General features: G+C 41.8%; 1 protein-coding gene across 2 annotated transcripts in view; it reads right to left on the minus strand.

Annotated features, from left to right (window-relative positions):
- PRKAR2A (protein kinase cAMP-dependent type II regulatory subunit alpha) overlaps positions 1–21,422 on the minus strand; it is a 97,501-nt gene that overhangs the window by 26,764 nt on the left and 49,315 nt on the right. For both annotated transcript variants that reach the window (XM_064367062.1, XM_021667575.2), the window contains exons 3-5: positions 15,649–15,701; positions 12,278–12,361; positions 4,864–4,970 (exon numbers count right to left, since the gene is read on the minus strand). In XM_064367062.1, the coding sequence (XP_064223132.1) occupies positions 4,864–4,970; positions 12,278–12,361; positions 15,649–15,701 (244 nt within the window). The remainder of the gene's footprint in view (positions 1–4,863; positions 4,971–12,277; positions 12,362–15,648; positions 15,702–21,422) is intronic.

Below are 21,422 nucleotides of genomic sequence, written 5' to 3' on the forward strand. Positions count from 1 at the left end.
CCATTTTTGATGTTTGATTGTTGACAGCTTTCAAACCCTTTCTCTTCTGCCCCATATCTGGGCAAGCTGATAAGAAAGCCTGGGCGCTCCCTCCTTTGGTACCCTCACCTACCTAACCTAACCCTAACCTCACCTAACCTCACCTAACCCTACCTTCTAACCATCATAAAATCCCAAGCCAATATACCTTGCCTGCTATCTGAAGCCATTTTTGGATCTGTCTGGGAGCCTACCCTGCTCTCTCTAAAAAGGTTCAACATGTAAGTAATAAACCTTTTCATACCCTTTTAGTGTATATGTAATGTCATCAGTCTTGATATCTCAACCACATTTTGGGTGAAGTGTCCGATCTCAACAGTAAAGCATAGAAGTATAGCCTGGTAATTACATTATGCCTAAATTAATTTTATCCTGTTCTTATTTTTTTATATTCTAAATTTCCTACAAAGAACTTCCATCTGTCTAAAAAATCACTACACATCACGTATTAAAAGAAAAGCAGAGAATGTGCCACTAACCTTGCTCTCAGGGAGCTTACCACTCAGTAGGAAAGCTGACCTGTACTAGGCCTTTATAGACAAGGCAAAAGTAATAAGGTCATTAATAGGAAACATGGAATTCAGTGTTTCTAGTGTTTCCTCCAGGGGACACTAGCATTTAACTTTGGGAGTGACAAGAACTCATTTCAGGCAGCAACACTGCAGAGGAACTCTCTTGACTTCTCATTCAGGTCCTCCTCTAAGTAATGAGGCATGTTTTTATCATTGTTGTTACCACCACATTATGTAATAATTATCTATTTAAATGTCTGTCTCTCCAACTTGACCACTGAACTTTTTGAGGCCAGAACTGTACCTTTTTACTTGAATGATAATCTTTCTTCTTTTTCTTTTTTTTTTTTTTTTGAGACAGAGTCTCACTCTGTCACCCAGGCTGGAGGGCAGTGGCTTGATCTTGGCTCACTGAAACCTCCACCTCCCAGGTTCAGGCACTTCTCCTGCCTCAGCCTCCCAAGGAGCTGGGACTACAGGTACGAGCCACCACACCCAGCTAATTCTTATATTTTTAAGTAGAGATGGGGTTTCACCATATTGGACAGGCTGGGCTCAAACTCCTGACCTTGTGATCCGCCTGCCTTGGCCTCCCAAAGTGCTGGGATTACAGACATGAGCCACTGTGGTCAGCCCTTTCCTATTTGTTAATCACCACATTCTTTTTTCTTTTATTCTCAGACAGGGTCTCACTTTGTCCCCCAGGCTAGAGTGCAGTATTACAATCACTACCCACTGCAGACTCAACCTCTTGGGTTTAAGTGATCCTCCCACCTCAGCCTTCCAATTAGCTGGAACTATAGGCATGCACCACCATGCCCAGCTAATTTCTTTTTCCCTCCCCTCCATTCCCCCCACCTTTTTGAAAAAAAATGCTACACCATTTTATTTATTTATTTATTTTTATTTTTTATAGACATGGGGTTTCACCATGTTGGTCAGGCTGGTCTCGAACTCATGACCTCATGATCCGCCCGCCTCGGCCTCCCAAAGTGCTAGGATTATAGGCATGAGCCACTGTGCCTGACACCCATCTAATTTTTTTTTAATGTTTTGTTTTTGCTTTTTTTCTTTTTTTGAGACAGAGTTTCGCTCTTGTTGCCCAGGCTGGAGTGCAAAGGTGTGATCTTGGCTCACTGCAACCTCCGCCTCCTGGGTTGAAGCGATTCTTCTGCCTCAGCTTCCCAAGTAGCCTGGCTAATTTTTTTGTACTTTTAGTAGAGATAGGGTTTTGCTACCATGCCTGGCTAATTTTTTGTATTTTTAGTAGAGATAGGGTTTTTGCCATGTTGGCCAGACTGGTCTCAAACTCCTGACCTCAAGTGTTCCACCCACCTCAACCTCCTAAACTGCTGGGATTACAGGCGTAAGCCACCACGCCCGGCCTAAAATAATGTTTTGTAGAGATGTGGTCTCATTATGTTGCCCAGGCTGCTTTTGAATTCCTGGGCTCAGGCAATCCTCCCACCTTGGCCTCCCAAAGTGCTGGGATTACAAATGTAAACTGCCCTGCCCGGTTCTTATTCACATTCACTACTTTCACTGTACAAAGAATAACCTCTTTTGTTTACGTATGAAATAAATCATTCCCTCTGTAAAAAAGCATTTCAGTCTTTAAGTTGTGGGCATGTACAGGCAGATGCTTATTTCCCAGACCATAAGTGCCCAATGGGAACTCTGTCTTGGTGCAGGAGTACAAAGCAGGGCAAAGGGGAAAGGTGGCTGCTGGAGGTGGTAATATGATTTTATTATATTATAAGTATAGACCAGGCATGGTGGCCTGTAATCCCAGCACTTTGGGAGGCCGAGGAGGGTGGATCACCTGAGGTTAGGAGTTCAAGACCACACTGGCCAACATGGCAAAACCCCGTATTTACTAAAAATACAAGAACAAGCCAGGCATCGTGGCATGCACCTGTAATCCCAGCTACTCAGAAGGCTGAGGCAGAAGAATAACCTGAACCCAGGAGGCAGAGGTTGCAGTGAGCCAAGATTGCACCACTACACTCCAGCATGGGCAACAGAGCAAGACTCTACAAAAAAATAGTAATAATAAGTCTGGCCAACATGGTTAAAACCCATCTCTACTAAAATACAAAAATTAGCTGGGTGTGGTGGCAGGGGCCTATAAACCCATTTACTCAGGAGGCAGTGGCAGGAGAATCCCTTGAATCTGGGAGGTGGAGGTTGCAGTGAGCTGGGATTGCACCACTACACTCTAGCCTGGGCAACAGAGTAAGACTCTGTCTTAAAAACACAAAAAACCATTTGGTTAAAAAAAAAAAAAACCCAAAGAAATATTATATTTATAATTTTATTTAAAAACTATACTGGGCCAGGCGCAGTGGCTCACACCTGTAATCTCAGGACTTTGGGAGGCTGAGGCAGGTGGATCACGAAATAAAAAGATCAAGACCATCCTGGCCAACATGGTGAAACCCTGTCTCTACTCAAAATACAAAAATTAGCTGGGCATGGAGGCGCACGCCTGTAGTCCCAGCTACTTGGGAAGCTGAGGCAGGAAAATCGCTTGAACCTGGGGGGTGGAGGTTGCAGTGAGCTGAGATCAGGCCACTGTACTCCAGCCTGGTGACACAGAGCAAGACTCTGTCTCAAAAAAACAAAACTATTGCCATTAGCGTAAAAGATGAAGACCAAAGTCTTTTCTCTGAGAAGACATTATTTACGTCATCTTTACTCTAATTAAAACATTTCCTTTGGGCCGGGCGCGGTGGCTCAAGCCTGTAATCCCAGCACTTTGGGAGGCCGAGGCGGGTGGATCACGAGGTCAAGAGATCGAGACCATCCTGGTCAACATTGTGAAACCCCGTCTCTACTAATACAAAAAAATTAGCTGGGCATGGTGGCGCGTGCCTGTAATCCCAGCTACTCAGGAAGCTGAGGCAGGAGAATTGCCTGAACCCAGGAGGCGGAGGTTGCGGTGAGCCGAGATCGCGCCATTGCACTCCAGCCTGGGTAACGAGAGCGAAACTCCGTCTCAAAAAAAAAAAAAAAAAAAAAAAAAAACATTTCCTTTAATTGTAATAATTTGTCACAGGTAGTCAGAACCCAAAGGTTACTCAAAGAGGGAGAGTATTCTCTGTTCAAGAACCTGAATAAGAAAAGGCTCAAGAGGAAAGGCATTGGTTAATGAATCTAGTACAGCCACTTAGATAGAGATCAAAAGAATCTCAAAAATGAGAATAATTAGAAAAATTTGAATAAGGTCCGTAATTAGATGTAGTATATATAAATGTTAATTTGTGATTTTTTTTTTTTTTTTTTTTGAGACAGAGTTTCGCTCTTGTTACCCAGGCTGGCGTGCAATGGCGCGATCTCGGCTCACCGCAACCTCCGCCTCCTGGGTTCAGGCAATTCTCCTGCCTCAGCCTTTAGTAGCTGGGATTACAGGCAAGCACCACTATGCCCAGCTAATTTTTTGTATTTTTAGTAGAGATAGGGTTTCACCATGCTGACCAGGATGGTCTCGATCTCTTGACCTCGTGATCCACCCATCTCGGCCTCCCAAAGTGCTGGGATTACAGGCGTGAGCCACCGCGCCCGGCCTAATTTGTGATTTTTATAATTGTCCTACACTTAAGTAAAAGAATATCCTGCCTCGTGGGTTCAAGTGATTCTCCTGCCTCAGCCTCCCAGGTAGCTGGGACCACAGGCATACACCACCATGCCTGGCTACCTTCTTTCTCTTTTGTGCATTTTTAGTAGAGATGGGGTTTTGCCACGTTGGCCAGGCTGATTCTGAACTCCTGACCTTAAGTGATCCGCCTGCCTCAGCCTCTCAAAATGCTAGGATTACAGGTGTGAGCCACTGCACCCAGCCTTGACAATAACTTAATAAAGCAAAGGTAGTAGAACACTAACCTGGGAAACCCGTATTTATGATAAATTTTTTTTCAAGTCTCCCAAGTAGCTGGGATTACAGGTGTGTGCCACCATGCCCGGCTAATTTTTGTATTTTTAGTAGATAAGGGTTTCACCATATTGGCCAGGCTGGTCGTAAACTCCTGATCTCAGGTGATCCGCAAGTGTTGAGATTACAGGTGTGAGCCACCACACCTGGCCTAAAGGAAACTTTCTACTCTAGATGATGGCTCTTCAAATAAGAGTTGTGCTGAGGACTCAGGACAGCATTGGTAGAGAGGGACAAGCTGTGGACTCTCACAGGCTTTGGGAAGCTTGTTCACCTGGCCCTAAGCCTCTCTGGGTTGAATACAGAATAGGATAAAGCATCTGCCCTGAATCACAAATCCAATTAAATGTGGCCACACAATTGCAAAGCTCCATCTCCTACCGTTCTATGACATAAAAGTTGTCTCCATCATCTCCTTGGTCAATGACATGCTCATCAGCTTTGACTATCCTTTCAAACATGGCATCAAGAACTTGAGAAAGCTGTTCCTGCAGAGTATGCACAGAAGAAAAAATAGCTTTTACATTTGCTGAAAAAAAGCAGTGACCATAATTATGTCAATTTGTGACTATATAACAGAAGTCCCCACATTCAAGCAGAAACCTAAAGGCTGTCTGAAACAAATGCTTTCTTGGGACCATTCAGCTTTTTACCTCCATGTACTTCAGCAGAGAGAAAACTGGCACGTTTTCTGAGGCAGTATTGTTTTGAATAAGCTTTCCATAATTTACGCAGAAATATTATCTAAATCATGGTCCATGTTTTCCCAGCCACATCCACATGACTGTCACCTGCCTGATGGCTGCACTATGCCATGTGTAAAGCCACATGCTGACACACCTTCCTACAGGTGTTGATCTTAACAGGATCATCAGATCTAAAGGGCTGTTATGGCCTTAGAGATTATCTTTCAGAACAGCACAACTGCCTTTGACTAGTCAAACACATCACTTAACCTCGTTGAGCTTCAGTATCTTTTTTTTCTTTTTGCGGGGAGACAGAGTCTCACTCTGTCGCCTAGGCTGGAGTGCAGTGGTGCAATCTCAGCTCACTGCAACCTCTACCTCCTGGGTTCAAGCGATTCTCCTGCCTCAGCCTCTCAAATAGCTGGGACTACAGGCCTGCGCCACCATACCTGGCTAATTTTTCTGTTTTCAGTAGAGGAGACAGGGTTTTGCCATGTTGGCCAGGCTGGTCTCAAACTCCTGAACTCAGATGATCCACCCACCTTGGCCTCCCAAAGTGCTAGGATTACAGGCATGAGCTACCATGCCCGGCAAACTTCAGTTTCTTCATATGTAAAAAGAGTATAACAAAGATTCTACCTCGTCAATTTTTATGACCCAAAGAGAAAAACCTAAGGAAAGTATTTATGAAACAACAGATACTCAACAAATGAGATCTATTATAAGACAGCTAATATTGCTTCATTTACACACAACACACACAATTACTTACTAATATTGCCTGAGATAACCAGACATCAACTATATGGATAAGTATAAGGAAAAGAAAACAATATTATTAAATTCTAACGAAACAATGGTCTCAGCCTGGGGCCAGCATCCCTGTCAGACAGGGAGATCAGTGATTATTAGGGGTTCACTAAAAAACACCAGATTCAATTTAAAAAAGACTTTCTCTTTGAAGGAATGTAGACTGAACACCTGGAAAGAGAATAATTTTATGACTGCATAATTCCATGTGATTTTATGTTCTATCAGAGTGACTGTGCTACCAAGATAATTGAGTACCACCAAAAAGTATATTTAGTTCCATGTGTGTTGAATACTGTATGAGCTCACAAATACTAAAAAGGATAGCTTACAACTGACATACTACCCACATTCACTGGAATGTGAGCCCAGTGTTGCCAAAAATCTATTTATATATTGGCAATAAATTAAAATTTTCATGTACAATACAGACCAAACACAGACATCTGTACCTAGCCTGTGGGTTGCCTGCTGGAAGCCTCTTGTTCTGAGTAACTTTTCTTCTTCTAGTCTGGACTCTTCAAACACACGTGTCATGAGATATAGAATAAGATAGGTGGAAGGGGAGCATTTCTAGGTTAGAGGAGACTAAAATAACAACATGACAACCAAATGAAATACAGTAAGTCCTCATTCAATGTGGCTGATAGTTTCTTCAAAAATGTGAATTTAAGCAAAACAATGTCCTCAAATCTAACAGTTATGTTATAACAATGATGAGGTGAAAAAAGGCTTCATTATAGGTTGCTTTGCTTAAAGTTGCAGTTTTCAAGACTACCAACAATGTTAAAGTGAGTACTTATTGTATGTGATTCAGGATGTTAGGTGAGGACTTACTGTATGATTTAGGATTGAAAAACAAAACCAAAAGCTATACAGAACTTTACTGGGAAAATTAAGGAAATCTGAGTATGGGCTGTTGTTAGGTGATTTTATATTACACCAATGTTTAATTTCTTGGATTTATTAAATGGCATTGTATTAACATAGGAAAATATTCTTTTTTGATTTTTTTTTTTGAGACAGTCTCACTTTGTCACCCAGGCTGAAGTGCAGTGGCGCGATCTCGGTCCACTGCAACCTCCGCCTCCCGGGTTCAAGTGATTCTCCTGCTTCAGCCTCCCGAGTAGCTGGGATTTCAGGTGCGTGCCACCATGCCCAAGTAATTTCTATATTTTTAGTAGAGATAGGGTTTTGCCATGATGGCCAAGCTGGTCACAAACTCCTGATCTCAAGTAATCTGCCCGCCTCGGCCTCCCAATGTGCTGGGATTACAGGTGTGAGCCACTGCGCCAGGCCGGAAAATATTCTTGTTCCTGGAAAATACATCCTAAATATTTAGTAGTGAAGAGTCATGATGTCATAAATGATTCAGAACAAAAGAAAAACATTTTATATATACTTCCCTTTTCTTTCACTCTTTATATAAACTTACACACAAGAGAAAAAGCAAATGTGGTAAAATGCTAAAATGTTTACAACTGGCCAGTCTAGGTAAAGGGTGTCTGGGTATTCATGGTATTATTCTTGTGAATTTTCTATAAATTTGAAATTTAAAAATAGAAATTTGGAAAATAAATTTTAAATCTGAAACAAATACACTAATCAGAATGACTAAAACTAAAAATACTGACAATATAAAATGTTAGTAAGGATGTGGAGCAACATGATATCTCATGTTGACAGGAATGCAAAGTGGTAAAACTACTTTGAAAAATATCTGGCAGATTTTTTTTTTTTTTTTGAGACAGAGTCTCACTCTCTCACCCAGGCTGGAGTACAACGGTACAATCTCGACCCACTGCAACTTCCACCTACTGAGTTCAAGTGATTCTCCTGTTTCAGCCTCCTGAATAGCTGGGATCACAGGTGTGTGCCACCATGCCCAGCTAATTTTTGTATTTTTAGTAGAGAGGGGGTTTCACCATGTTGGCCAGGCTGGTCTTGAACTCCTGACCTCAGGTGATTCACTCACCTTGGTCTCCCAAAGTGCTGGGATTTACAGGCATGAGCCATTGCACCCAGCTGATCTGGCAGATTTGTTTACAAAGTCAAACATATACCTATCTTATGACTCAGCAATTTTCCTCTCAAGTATTTTACTCAAGATAACTTGGGGGAAAGGTTCACAAAAAGATTTATACAAAATGTTGACAGTGTTATTCATAATAGCTAAAAACGAGAAATAGACCAAGTATTCATTAACAGAAAAATGGATAAATTGGTATTTTTGAACAATGAAATACTATTCAGCAATAAAAAGGAATGAACCAACATTGCTGGCAATAAGACATACTGATATCATGAGGCCCTTGATATGATGCTTTCAGACAGACACAAAATAATTTCTGTGATAGTCTGGCCAAAAATATAACCATATTCCAAAATCATGAGGAAACATCACACTCAAATGGAGAGACATTCTATAGAATTACTCTTCAAAGTGTCAAGATTATGAAAGACAAGGAAAGACTGAAAACTGCCACAGATTGGAGGAGATTAAGAAGAAATAACAACTAAATGTAACATGAGATTCTAGACTGGATCCTCTACCAGAAAAAAGACATTATTGAGAGAAGTAATTTTTTTTTTCAAGACGGAATTTCACTCTTGTTGCCCAGGCTGGAGTGCAATAGCACGGTCTCAGTTCATTGAAAACTCTGCCTCCCAGGTTCAAGTGATTTTTCTGCCTCAGCCTCTTAAGTAGCTGGGATTACAGGCACCTGCCACCATGCCCAGGTAATTGTTGTATTTTTAGTAGAGACGGAGTTTCACCATGTTGGCCAGGCTGGTCTCGATCTCCTGACCTCAGATGATCCACCTTCCTCAGCCTCCCAAGTGCTGGGATTACAGGCGTGAGCCACGCCATGCCCAGCCAAGTTACAACTTTTCAACACTAAAATAGTATTCTCCAACACTAAGAAAACTGAATATTAGATTGACATAGAAACTTCCCTTATAACAACTCTAATGGTATAAAATTTACAAGAGGTTTTATTCACAGATAAAGCAGCAAGTCCCCTTTCCAGTTACATGGATGGGTCTTCCAGGGAAAACAGCTAACACAGACCACTGTTTCTTACAACCAGCCTTTCCTTGAGCTCATGGTCCTTGTCTCATTCAGTCTGAGACTAACAAGCTCTGAGTAAAGCTCTGGCTATTACTATAAACGACACAGTTATTAGACTGGTTTACAGACACCAAGGTTAATTAACTCCTTTGACTGATGCATTTAAGCTCATATCTGACCAGCCAGATTCCCAGGGAGGGCTGTGGAAATGTCTTCAGAAGCCTTTTTTGTAGGAGCTGGGTAATAGAGGAAATGTAATCCCAGCCTTCCTGTCTCTGCACATTCTGGGACTCCTCAATAGGCCCAGCACCTCAGCCATTCATGTGGTTTTAAATTTTTTTAATTTTTAATTTTTAACTTTTTTGAGATAGAATCTCACTCTGTCACCAAGGCTGGAGTGCAGTGATGCAATCTCACCTCATTGCAACCTCCACCTCCCTAGTTCAAACGATTCTTCTGCCTCAGCCTCCCAAGTAGCTGGAACTACAGTCACATGCCACCACACCTGCCTAATTTTTGTATTTTTAGTAGAGATGGAGTTTCACCATGTTGACCAGACTGGTCTTGAACTCCTGACCTCAAGTGATCTGTCTGCCTCAGCTTCCTAAAGTGCTGGGATTACAGGCGTGAGCCACTGTGTCTGGCCTCATTCTATTTAATGTGTGGCCTTCAACGTAGAGAAGAATAGAGAAGAAACAAAGTAGAAAAGAAACAGGAAATCTGAAGATTCTCTATTACCATGAACTAAATATTTATGTCACCCCAAAATTCCATGTTAAAACCTGGCACCCAATGTGATGGTAATAGACAGTAAGGCCTTTGTCAGTGATTAGGTCATGAATGGAACTAGTGTCCCTATAAAAGAGACCCTGAGAGCTCCCTCCTTCCTTCTACCATGTGAGAACACAGAGATGGCTATCTCTGAACCAAGAAGTGGGCTCTTGATCAGACACCAAATCTGATGGCACCTTGAGCTTGATTTCCCAGACTCCAGAACTGTGAGGAATTTCCACTGTTCATAAGCCACCCAGGTTACAGTATTTTGTTATAGCAGCCCAAATGTACTAGGACTATCAGGATGTAGCCCTGGTTCTTTACTTCTACCACCAAGAGAGGGAGGACAGGCCCAGGTTATAGATCCTATGCTAAGCCCTACAGAAACACACCATTCTCAAGAAGCACTTATCACACACTGTGGTAAGCCAGTGGGGTAACTATTATTAATGAAGGGAACTACATACCAGCATCTTCAGAAAAATCAATCTCTTTGTAGGACAAATTCAGACCCTAAGCCAGGGTCATGCAAATCTGAGCATTTCCTTGCAACATGACCAAACTTCATGGTCTTCAAATGATCAGTACTGTCTTGGAGAAAGTGACAAAGCGGCTCAGAAAAATACAGCAGTCCTCCCCTTATCCATGGGGAGTATGTTCCAAAGGGATATGTGGATGTCTGAAACCACAGATGGTGTTGAATCCTATTGCTGTCACCTGGAACACATTTCTGTTCATATCTTCCATCAACAAATGTAATGCTTTTCCATCTTAACCAAGTACTTACCACACACTGTGGCTGTAACTTGTGCAGTTTGAGATGCAACAGCAAAACTAGCATAAATATCTTTTTCCTCCTTCACAGTTTCACAAATAAAAAGATTCTTATTCTTTTTTGTTTTTTTTTTTTTTTTTGAGACGGAGTTTTGCTCTTGTTACCCAGGCTGGAGTGCAATGGCACGATCTCGGCTCACCGCAACCTCCGCCTCCTGGGTTCAGGCAATTCCCCTGCCTCAGCCTCCTGAGTAGCTGGGATTACAGGCACGCGCCACCATGCCCAGCTAATTTTTTGTATTTTTAGTAGAGATGGGGTTTCACCATGTTGACCGGGATGGTCTCGATCTCTTGACCTCGTGATTCACCCTCTTCGGCCTCCCAAAGTGTTGGGATTACAGGCGTGAGCCACCGCGCCTGGCCCTCTTATTCTTCTTCTTATTTTTTTTTTTTTTTTTTTGAGACAGAGTCTCGCTCTGTCACCTAGGCTGGAGTGCAATGGTATGATCTCAGCTCACTGCAACCTCTGCCTCCTGGATTCAAGTAATTCTCCTTCCTCAGCCTCCTGAGTAGCTGGGATTACAGGCGCGTGCTACCACACCTGGCTAATTTTTGTATTTTTAGTAGAGATGGAAATTCACCATGTTGGCCAGGTTGGTCTTGAACTCCTGATCTCAGGCAATCCACCCACCTCGGCCTCTCAGAGTGCTAGGCTTACAGGCGTGAGCCACCACGCCTAGCCAGAAGATTCATTCTTATCATAGATCTTTGCAACCTCAGTATACGATTTCTTTCTTTCTTTCCTTAAATTTCTCTCATCTTTTCACTTAAAGAAAGCATTTTATGGCTTCTATTTGGCATATCTGAATTGCCAGCATTGCTTCTCTTGTGCTTTGGGGCCATTATTAAGTAAAATAAGGTTACTTAAATAGGAGTACTGCTAAATGGTGACTAAATGACTAATGGACAGGTGGCATATATGGCATGGATACACTGGGACAAAGTGATGATTTACGTTCTGGGTGGTAGCAGAGCAGGACAGCATAAGATTCAGAACGGCATGCCCTTTACAACTTAAGAATTATTTCTGGAATTTCCTTTTCGAAAACTTTGAGGTGGAGTCTCACTCTGTCACCCAGGCTGGAATGCAGTAGTATGATCTTGGCTCACTGCAACCCCTGCCCCCTGGAGTGGAACAATTCTCCTGCCTCAGCCTCCTGAGGAGCTGGGATTAGAGATGTGTGCAACTATGCTTGGCTAATTTTTGTATTTTTAGTAGAGATGGGGTTTCGCCATGTTGGCCAGGCTGGTCTTGAACTCCTGACCTCAGGTGATCGACCCACCTCAGCCTCCCAGAGTGCTGGGATTACAGGCATGAGTCACCACATCTGCTATTTCTGGAATTTTCCATTTAGTATTTTTGGACTGTCATTAGCTATGGGCAACTGAAACCTTGGAAAGCAAAACCAAGAATAAAGGGGACTACTGCACTAAAAGGCATCTGAAAAATCATGTCTGGGTTAAAGTAGTCAATGCAATGAAAACATTTATATGTAAGATGAATCTAAGGTTTTATGCTTAATTTGGCTGTGGCTAGAAGGCTAAAAATTAAAGTTTAAGTGACAAATAGGAGCAAAGCTAAAAGATCATATAATAAAAATACTTTAGAAATCAATGTTACCTGATCAAGATTTTTGAAAAGGAGAATATCTTTGCAAGCTTCCTGAAGTCTGCATCTCTGTTCATCAGTTTTAGGATGAATCACCTGCCAACCCAAAGAAAACCATGAAAATTATTTTATTCCATTTTAAAATAACAACTTAAAGACTGGTATATTTCTTTCTACAAAGAGTGGGAAAAATAAAGAGTATGCTGTCATTTTAATTTTACATAAATATCAAGCTGTATGCTGAAGGTGGAGGGACAATGTAATATAGGGATGAAGAGCACTGACCCTGGAGCCACCTGCTGACTAAGTGGCTGGCAGCAAGTCAGCTGTCCCTTGGGAGCCTCAGGATCTTCACCCATAAAGCAGAGGGTTATAAATTTGTTCTTTAAACAAATATTGAGCATCTACTCAAAAAAAAAGTATATCATTTAATCTGACCAGAAATAACAGACGTTAAAAGTGTTGGCTGGACTTGGTGGCTCACACCTGTAATTCCAGCACTTTGGAAAGCCGAGGCGGGCAGATCACAAGGTCAGGAGATCTAGACCATTCTGGCCAACATGGTGAAACCCTGTCTCTACTAAAAATACAAAAATTATCTGGGCATGGTGACACTTGCCTGCAATCCCAGCTACTTGGGAGGTTGAGGCAGGAGAATCGCTTGAAACAGGGAGTCGGAGGTTGCAGTGAGCCAAAATTCCACCACTGCACTCCAGCCTGGTGACAAAGCAAGACTCCGTCACCAAAAAAAAGTGTTAAGTATTTTAAATTTGTGATATTAAATTAGGAAATAACTGTTTTACAGTTATCAAGAATTTTATAACTAGAATTTAAAAATTTACATGATTTTTACATTCACAAAAATGGTAGCATTTATTAGAATACTTCAGAAATCTTTCATACGTTATTCATTTTAAGGATAACTTGACTTAAAGGTAAAATGATAGATCATTAAAGGTTTTTTTTGGTTTTGTTTTTTTTTGAGATGGAGTTTCGCTCTGTTGCCCAGGCTGGAGTGCAGTGGTGTGATCTTGGCTCACTGCAACCTCCACCTCCCAGGTTCAAGTGATTGCCCTGCCTTAGCCTCCTGAGTAGGTAGGATTATAGGTACACACCACCACACCAGGCTAATTTTTGTGTTTTTAGTAGAGATGGGGTTTCATCATGTTGGTCAGGCTGGTCTCAAACTCCTGACCTTGTAATCCGCCTGTCTCCACCTCCGAAAGTGCTGGGATTACAGGCGTGAGCCACCATGCCCGGCTCACCAAAGTTTTTTTATAATATCAATCATTTTTTTGTTTTTTGAGACGGAGTTTCAATCTGTAGCCCAGGCTGGAGTGCAGTGGCGAGATTTCAGCTCACCACAACCTCTGCCTCCCAGGTTCAAGCAATTCTCCTGCCTCGGCTTTCCGAGTAGCTAGGCCCGCCACCACACCTGGCTAATTTTTCTATTTTTTTTTTTTTTTTGAGATGGAGTTTCACTGTTGTTACCCAGACTGGAGTGCAATGGCACGATCTTGGCTCACCGCAACCTCCACCTCCTGGATTCAAGAAATTCTCCTGCCTCAGCCTCCCAAGTAGCTGAGACTACAGGCTCGCACCACCATGCCCAGCTAACTTTTTTTGTATTTTTAGTAGAGATGGGGTTTCACCATGTTGACCAGGATGGTCTCAATCTCTTGACCTCGTGATCCACCTGCCTTGGCCTCCCAAAGTGCTGGGATTATAGGCGTGAGCCACCGCGCCCAGCCTTAATTTTTCTATTTTTAGTAGAGACGAGGTTTCACTATGTTGGCCAGATTGGTCCGGAACTCCTGACCTCAGATGATCTACCCACCTCGGCCTCCCAAAGTGCTGGAATTACAGGCATGAGCCACCACACCCAGACAATAACATCAATCTTTTAAAAATGATAGTTCGGGCTGGGCGCAGTGGCTCAAGCCTGTAATCCCAGCACTTTGGGGGGCCGAGGCGGGTGGATCACGAGGTCAAGAGATTGAGACCATCCTGGTCAACATGGTGAAACCCCGTCTCTACTAAAAATACAAAAAAAAAAAAAAAAATTAGCTGGGCATGGTGGCGCGTGCCTGTAATCCCAGCTGCTCAGGAGGCTGAGGCAGGAGAATTGCCTGAACCCAGGAGGCAGAGGTTGCGGTGAGCCGAGATCACGCCATTGCACTCCAGCCTGGGTAACAAGAGCGAAACTCCGTCTCAAAAATAAAATAATAAAAATAAAAAAATAAAAAATAAAAATGATAGTTCATATATGCTCTCATAAAAGTAATTTACGTCAATTTTACAGAAGTTTAAAAAACTGTTTTTTTTTTTTAAATCACTCAAAAATCAAACATGGTCTTATCATAACTACTGTCAACATCTGGGGTATATCCTTCCAGAAAGAATTTTCTATATATACAAATATATATATATATATATTTCAAATTTATTATTTTACAAAATGCTCTATAAAATGCACCTCACACAAACATACATCCCATGCCATTACATACAGCCCTATACCACCACTTTCAATGGCTACAGATTCTCTTCATTTGAATGCACCATGATTTAGCCCCTTGTAATCCCATATTTTGGGTCATTTAGGTTGTTTCCATTTTTCATTGTTATAACACTACAATAAGCTCCATTTGTATATCCTCAAGAAGGATACAACTTTCATTAGGGATGAATTCTCCTTTAGGTAAATGCTAAATTAGCTGGCTTGACTGTAAGTATTTAAGGCTTGTTGTTGTTAATTTTCTTTTTTTTTTTTAAATAGAGATGAGGTCTAGCTACATTGCACAGGCTAGTCTCAAACTGCTGGGCTCCAAGTGATCTTCCCACCTCAACCTCCCAAAGCGCTAGGACTACAGGTATGAGCCACCATCCTCGGCAGTTTGTGTGTGTGTGTGTGTGTGTGTGTGTGTGTGTGTGTGTGTGTGTGTTTTGTTTGCAGTCTTGACTTCCTAGACTGTAGCAGCAATCCTCCTGCCTCAGGCTCCTAAGTAGCTGCAAATACAGGCATGTCCCACCAACCCCGGCTAATTTTTTTTTTCCCACAAATATGGGGTCTTGCTACATTGTCCAAGCTAGTCTTGAACTCCTGGCCTCAAGCAATCCTCCTGCCTCAGCCTCTCAAAGTGTTGGGATTACAGAGGTGAACCACCATGCCCAGCCTGTTTAAGGCTTCTGACAGCTACAGCTAGGCACTTCTCACCATACCCTCAACCAATGCAGCTTTCAATCTGTTAGATTGAAAATGTCACTTTATTGATATTTTAATTTGTATTTAATTACTAGCATGATGAGTTTTTGTTATGTAGAGAAGGCGAGTTAGTGAGAAATACAACAATTCTACCTAACATCTTTGCTTTGAGTCTTACCCTTGGATCTGTATCTTCCTCTTCCTCATCAGGGTTATAGGTCTCAGCACAGACTAAAATTGGAGAGAAAAAAACAAAGAGAAGAATGAATTTAATAGATGTATGGCTTTAGAAAAAACAGAAATTGAACTCAATTTCCTTTTATTCACTGTTTTTTAATTTTTTTTTTTTTTTTTTGAGACGGAGTTTCGCTTTTGTTACCCAGGCTGGAGTGCAGTGGTACAATCTCGGCTCACCGCAACCTACGCCTCTTGGGTTCAGGCAATTCTTCTGCCTCAGCCTCCTGAGTAGCTGGGATTACAGTCACGCGCCACCATGCCCAGCTCATTTTTTGTATTTTTAGTAGAGACGGGGTTTCACCATGTTGACCAGGATGGTCTCGATCTCTTGACCTCGTGATCCACCCGCCTCAGCCTCCCAAAGTGCTGGGATTACAGGCGTGAGCAACCGCGCCCAGCCCTGTTTTTTAATTTTTTTGAGACAGAGTTTCACTTTTGTTGCCCAGGCTGGAGTGCAGTGGTACAATCTCGGCTCGCTGCAACCTCCATCTCCCAGGTTCAAGCAATTCTCCTGCCTCAGCCTCCCAAGTAGCTGGGATTACAGGCATGCACAACCATACCCGGCTAATTTTCTATTTTTAGTAGAGATGGGGTTTCACCATGTTGGTCAGGCGGGTCTTGAACTCCTGACATCAGGTGATCTATCTGATGTATAATATAAATGCTCATGTCTGTAATCCCAGCACTTTGAGAAGCCGAGGCAGAAAGATCACAAGGTCAAGAGATCGAGACCATCCTGGCCAACATGGTGAAACCCCATCTCTACTAAAAACACAAAAATTAGCTGGGCATGGTGGCGTGCACCTGTAGTCCCAGCTACTTGAGAGGCTGAGACAGAAATTTGGCAGACGGAGGTTGCCGTGAGCCGAGATCATGCCGCTACATTCCCATCTGGTTGACAGAGCGAGACTCCGTCTCAAAAAAAAAAAGAGAGAGAGAGTTGTAGGAAATACAAAGGAAAAAAACAAAGTGAAGAAGAGTATATATAGCCTGCTATCCTTTGCAGAAGAAAGACTTCCATGACAAAGGAGAACTAAGAATGGAGGGAAAATAAATATAAATATAATATACTTTTACTGGTTAATTTTTCCAAAAGGAAACAATTTGAGAAAAATAAACCGGAAAGTAATGAAATTATTTTTCTAGTGTATAGATAGAAACAGAAAAGAAGGGATAGGGAAGGGAATGAAACTTCTCTGAGGAAACATTTTTATATAAAAAGTTTTGACATTTAAGCCACGTTAATTTTTCACATATTTTAAAAATTAAATTGATAACAAGGACCCTAAAACTAAGTACAAAGAAAAACAAAAAAATGTACCCATGTATCAGGGTGATAACATAATCAGAGAAGGAAAGAATTATATTCTAAGTAGCTTCTGAACATAGTACTCTGACCATCCACCCTCAGTGGGATATACTGGATTCCAACAAAAAAAACAACTGATGTTGGTGATAGTATAGCAATTCCAAAACTCTTCTTTTTTTTCTTTTCGAGACAGAGTCTCACTCTGTTGTCCAGGCTGGAGTGCAGTGGCATGATCTCAGCTCACTGCAACCTCTGCCATCCTTGTTCAAGCAATTCTCTCACCTCAGCCTCCTGAGTAGCTGGGACTACAGGTGTGCGCCACCACACTTGGCTAATTTTTTGTATTTTCAGTAGAGACAGGGTTTTGCCATCTTGCCCAGGCTGGTCTCAAACTCCTGAGCTCAGGCAATCCGCCTGCCTTGGCCTCTCAAAGTGCTGGGATAACAGGCATGAGCCACCACACCCAGCCTGTAATTCCAAAACTTTTCTATGTGTATTACTGTAGTGAGTAAATAAAAAAAACACAGATTTTTAAAAATTGTTACTGGTGAGAAGGGGGATACAAATATGGACTGGAGGAAGAATTAGAGCTATCAATACAAATCATTATTTTAAAATATCACCCCATGTGTTATTTGCAAAGAGACAATAAATTATTTAGTGAATAAGAGTTTTGTACTAAGAAAACTGTTTCTACCAAGAATGAACTAGTTGTGATCACTGATGTTTCTCAGAAAGCAGTAAACCTATACCCTCTTAACAATACAGACCATTATAGCTGGGAAAAGTGTTCTTATAATAAATCCTCAATGATCTGTAATAGCTGTGTGACCAGAGGTAATTTATTGCATATCTCCACCCTTCCTCAGCATAATGGCACAGTGGTGATTTCTCTCTGAAGATTGTTGTAAGGATTCAAGTAGATAGGGTCAAGCACACAGTAAGGAGGCAACTTGAACTATTACCATTATTATCTTGCTTCTATTTATTCTGGGTTTCAGGAGAATTAATTATTGATATGTTGGTTTTCTATCTCACCTCTTTTAACAACTGTCCTTTCTTCCAGGCTAAACTCCATCACATATTGCTACCCTTAACAACTTTGCTCTTTTTGCTTTCTCTAGTTTTTTTTTTTTTTACCCGCCATCTGCTCTCCAAGATAGAGTTTCACGCTATCACCCAGGCTGGAGCATAACGATCTGGTCTTGGCTCACAGCAACCTCCACCTCCCAGATTCAAGCAAGTCTCCTGTTTCAGCCTCCTGGGTAACTGAGATTACAGGTCTGAAAGCCTGGCTAATTTTTGTATTTTTAGTAGAGATGGGTTTTTTGTTTTTTGGGTTTTTTTTTTGTTGTTTTTTTTTTGCCATGCTGGCCAGGCTGGTTTCAAACTCCTGACCTCAAGTGATCTGCCCATCTCAGCCTCCCAAAGTGCTAAGATTACAGGCATGAGCCACCACGCCTGGCCAATTATTTTTATGTATTTAATTTCTTGCTCATTGTTTTTAGTTTCCTTATAATCTTATCACACTCATTTTCTGTTTCATCTCAGCCAATTTTATCCTTGACTTTTTCTCAGAATTCATAAGGGCAATGATTTCTTATACTTTACTGAGCATTTTGTAGTGGACCTTTCTAGTCTTCACTCCTCTTACATCCTTAACCAGTTGAGTTCACTCATAGGCTCTGTATTGTTTATTAGGATTTATTTATCATCTGTTAACAGGCAACAAACAGTTATTGACCCTACTCTCAATCTGTGTGATGGCTAAAAGACTCCATGTATCTATAACTACAGGACAGGCTGATACATACAACTCCCAATTTATTTATTTTTATTTATTATTATTTGAGACAGAGTCTCGCTCTCTTGCCCGGCTGGAGTGCAGTGACATGATTTCAGCTCACTGCAACCTCTGCCTCCCAGGTTCAAGTGATTTTGCTGCCTCAGCCTCCTGAGTAGCTGAGGCTACAGGTGCACACCATCACGCACAGCTAATTTTTGTATTTTTAGTATAGACCGGGTTTCACCATGTTGGCCAGGCTGGTCTCAAACTCCTGACCTCAAGTGATCCACCCACCTCAGGCTCCCAAAGTGCTGGGAGCCCAAGGTGTGAGCTACCGCACCCAGTCCCACTCCTACTTTAATTCCCAGTTTCTTAGAGAAACTTACTATAGTCCTGGTCTAGCTACACCCCAGCTTCCCTTTCCTCACTGATTCTCTAAACCAATAAAAGATATGAGAAATGATGACTTCCATTGTGTCCTATACCCAGGACTCTCTCATCCCTGCCTTAGTATATAATACTCTACTTGTGTGGCCCATGCCACTTGTGCAGTAATGCCATCAATACCAAGTGCCCAATAGGGACCTTGTATCCTAAAACAGGTAAGAGAAAAATTAGGGGAAATAGAATAAGAAAAGATACGCCATTCTAGTCCCTGAAATAGCATTAGGTGATGCTCTGCAGAGGGCTGCCCAGTTTTTGGCTACTGTGGGCCTTGGGTCACTGAGCCAGGGAAGTGACAATGGGGATGTAGATTGACTCATTACCTTTACAAAGCATTTTTGTTTCCAGAAGATGAGGCCAGGGTGCACTTTATCTCAGTTCTTCCCTAATGATTAAGGCAGTCACCTATCTTAGTTTCTAGGCATTTCTTTTTTTTTTTCTTTGAGACGTAGTTTTGCTCTTGTTGCCCAGGCTGGAGTGCAATGGCGCAATCTTGGCTCACTGCAACTTCTGCCTCCCAGGTTCAAGCAACTTCTCCTCCCAGGTTCAAGCCTCCAGAGTAGCTGGGATCACAGGTGCCTGCCACCACACTCAGCTAATTTTTTATATTTTTAGTAGAGACAGGGTTTCACCATGTTGGCCAGGCTGGTCTTGAACTCCTGACCTCAGGTGATCGACCCACCTTAGCCTCCCAAAGTGCTGGGATTACAGGTGTGAGCCACCAAGCCCAGCCTCCTAGCCATTTCTGTTGTCACTTTTTGCATCTTCATGGGTATTTTGGTAGGAAACTTGGGAAGCTGCATCAAGGACATCTAAGCAGACACTATGTTAAACTGCAAGTTTCTTGGCTCTCTGTGCTCTTGATTAATGCCATTATCAGCCTAATTTTCTAAACTAGAAATTTGGAATTAATCATACTTTCTTCTCTCACCTCTTGTCCGATGAATATGTCAAATTCTGCTTCAGAAATATTCTCATATTTGATCTTTATTCAGTGTATTCCAATTGCCATTCCTTGGGCCTAAGACTTCAAAATAGCTACTTAGAATAATATATTTAAAAAATTCATTTCAGGAAATAAATGGGTACATTGGTATTATACTAACTTCCTCTACTTTTCTGCATGAAATCTTCCTTTTTAAATTTTTTTTTTTTTTTTGAGACACAGTCTCACACTCAGTCACCGAGGCTGGTGTGCGGTGGCACAATCTCGGCTCACTGCAACCTCAGCCTCCTGGGTTCAAATGATTCTCGTGCCTCAGCGTCTTGAGTAGCTGGGAATTACAGGCACATACCACCATGCCCAGCTAATTTTTGTATTTTTAGTAGAGATGGGGTTTCGTCATGTTGGACAGACTAGTCTGGAACTCCTGGTCTCAAGTGATCCACCCACCTCAGCCTCCCAAAGTGCTGAGATCACAGGCATGAGCCACCACACCCAACCCTTTTGTGTATGAAAGATTTCATACACATCTTCCATTGAAAAATTTTTAAAAATAAGCCTTCAGTGATGAGACTGACAGAATTTTACTGATAATGACACAATCTTGGGCTATTTCCAGGCTTGCTTCTCCTCCAATTTTGGAGGAAAGTACTTTGGCAACTTAGCTCATTTTTATATTTTTAGCAAATGTTAATTATAGTCTTCATGTTTTCAGATGCAACACTATTATTTAAACAAAAGGAATTATTTTCATTAAAATTGTTAATATGCTTCTATTTGTGGAAAAACATTATTCTTCAATTTTCCAAACCTTGTTTTAAGTTTTCTTCCCTTTCCTATTATTTATTATGGTAAGAACACTTAACATGAGAGCTATACTGATTCCAAGTTTTTAAGTTCACAACAGTAGAACTTCCGGATAGTTGAATGAAGGTTCCTGGAGGGTGGTGCACCCAGGGAGTGCATGGAAGCTCCGTGTACTTCCCAAATACCTCCCAAAGTGCTGGGATTACAGGCATGAGCCACTGCACCTGGCCTGAATTTGACTATCTTATTTATTTTGTAGAGACAAGGTCCCGTTATGCTGCCCAAACTGGTCTGAAACTCAGGCCTCAAGCAATTTTCCTGCCTTAGCCTTCCAAAGTATTGGGATTACAGGCATGAGCCACTATACCTGGTCTGAGTCTATTTTAGATACCATGATAACATATATAAGTAGAATCACGCAGTATC

This window comes from Aotus nancymaae, unplaced genomic scaffold (assembly GCF_030222135.1).
Source record: "Aotus nancymaae isolate 86718 unplaced genomic scaffold, 86718_ANA_hifiasm-v0.15.2.pri h1tg000067l, whole genome shotgun sequence".
NCBI classification, from domain to species: Eukaryota; Metazoa; Chordata; class Mammalia; order Primates; family Aotidae; genus Aotus; species Aotus nancymaae.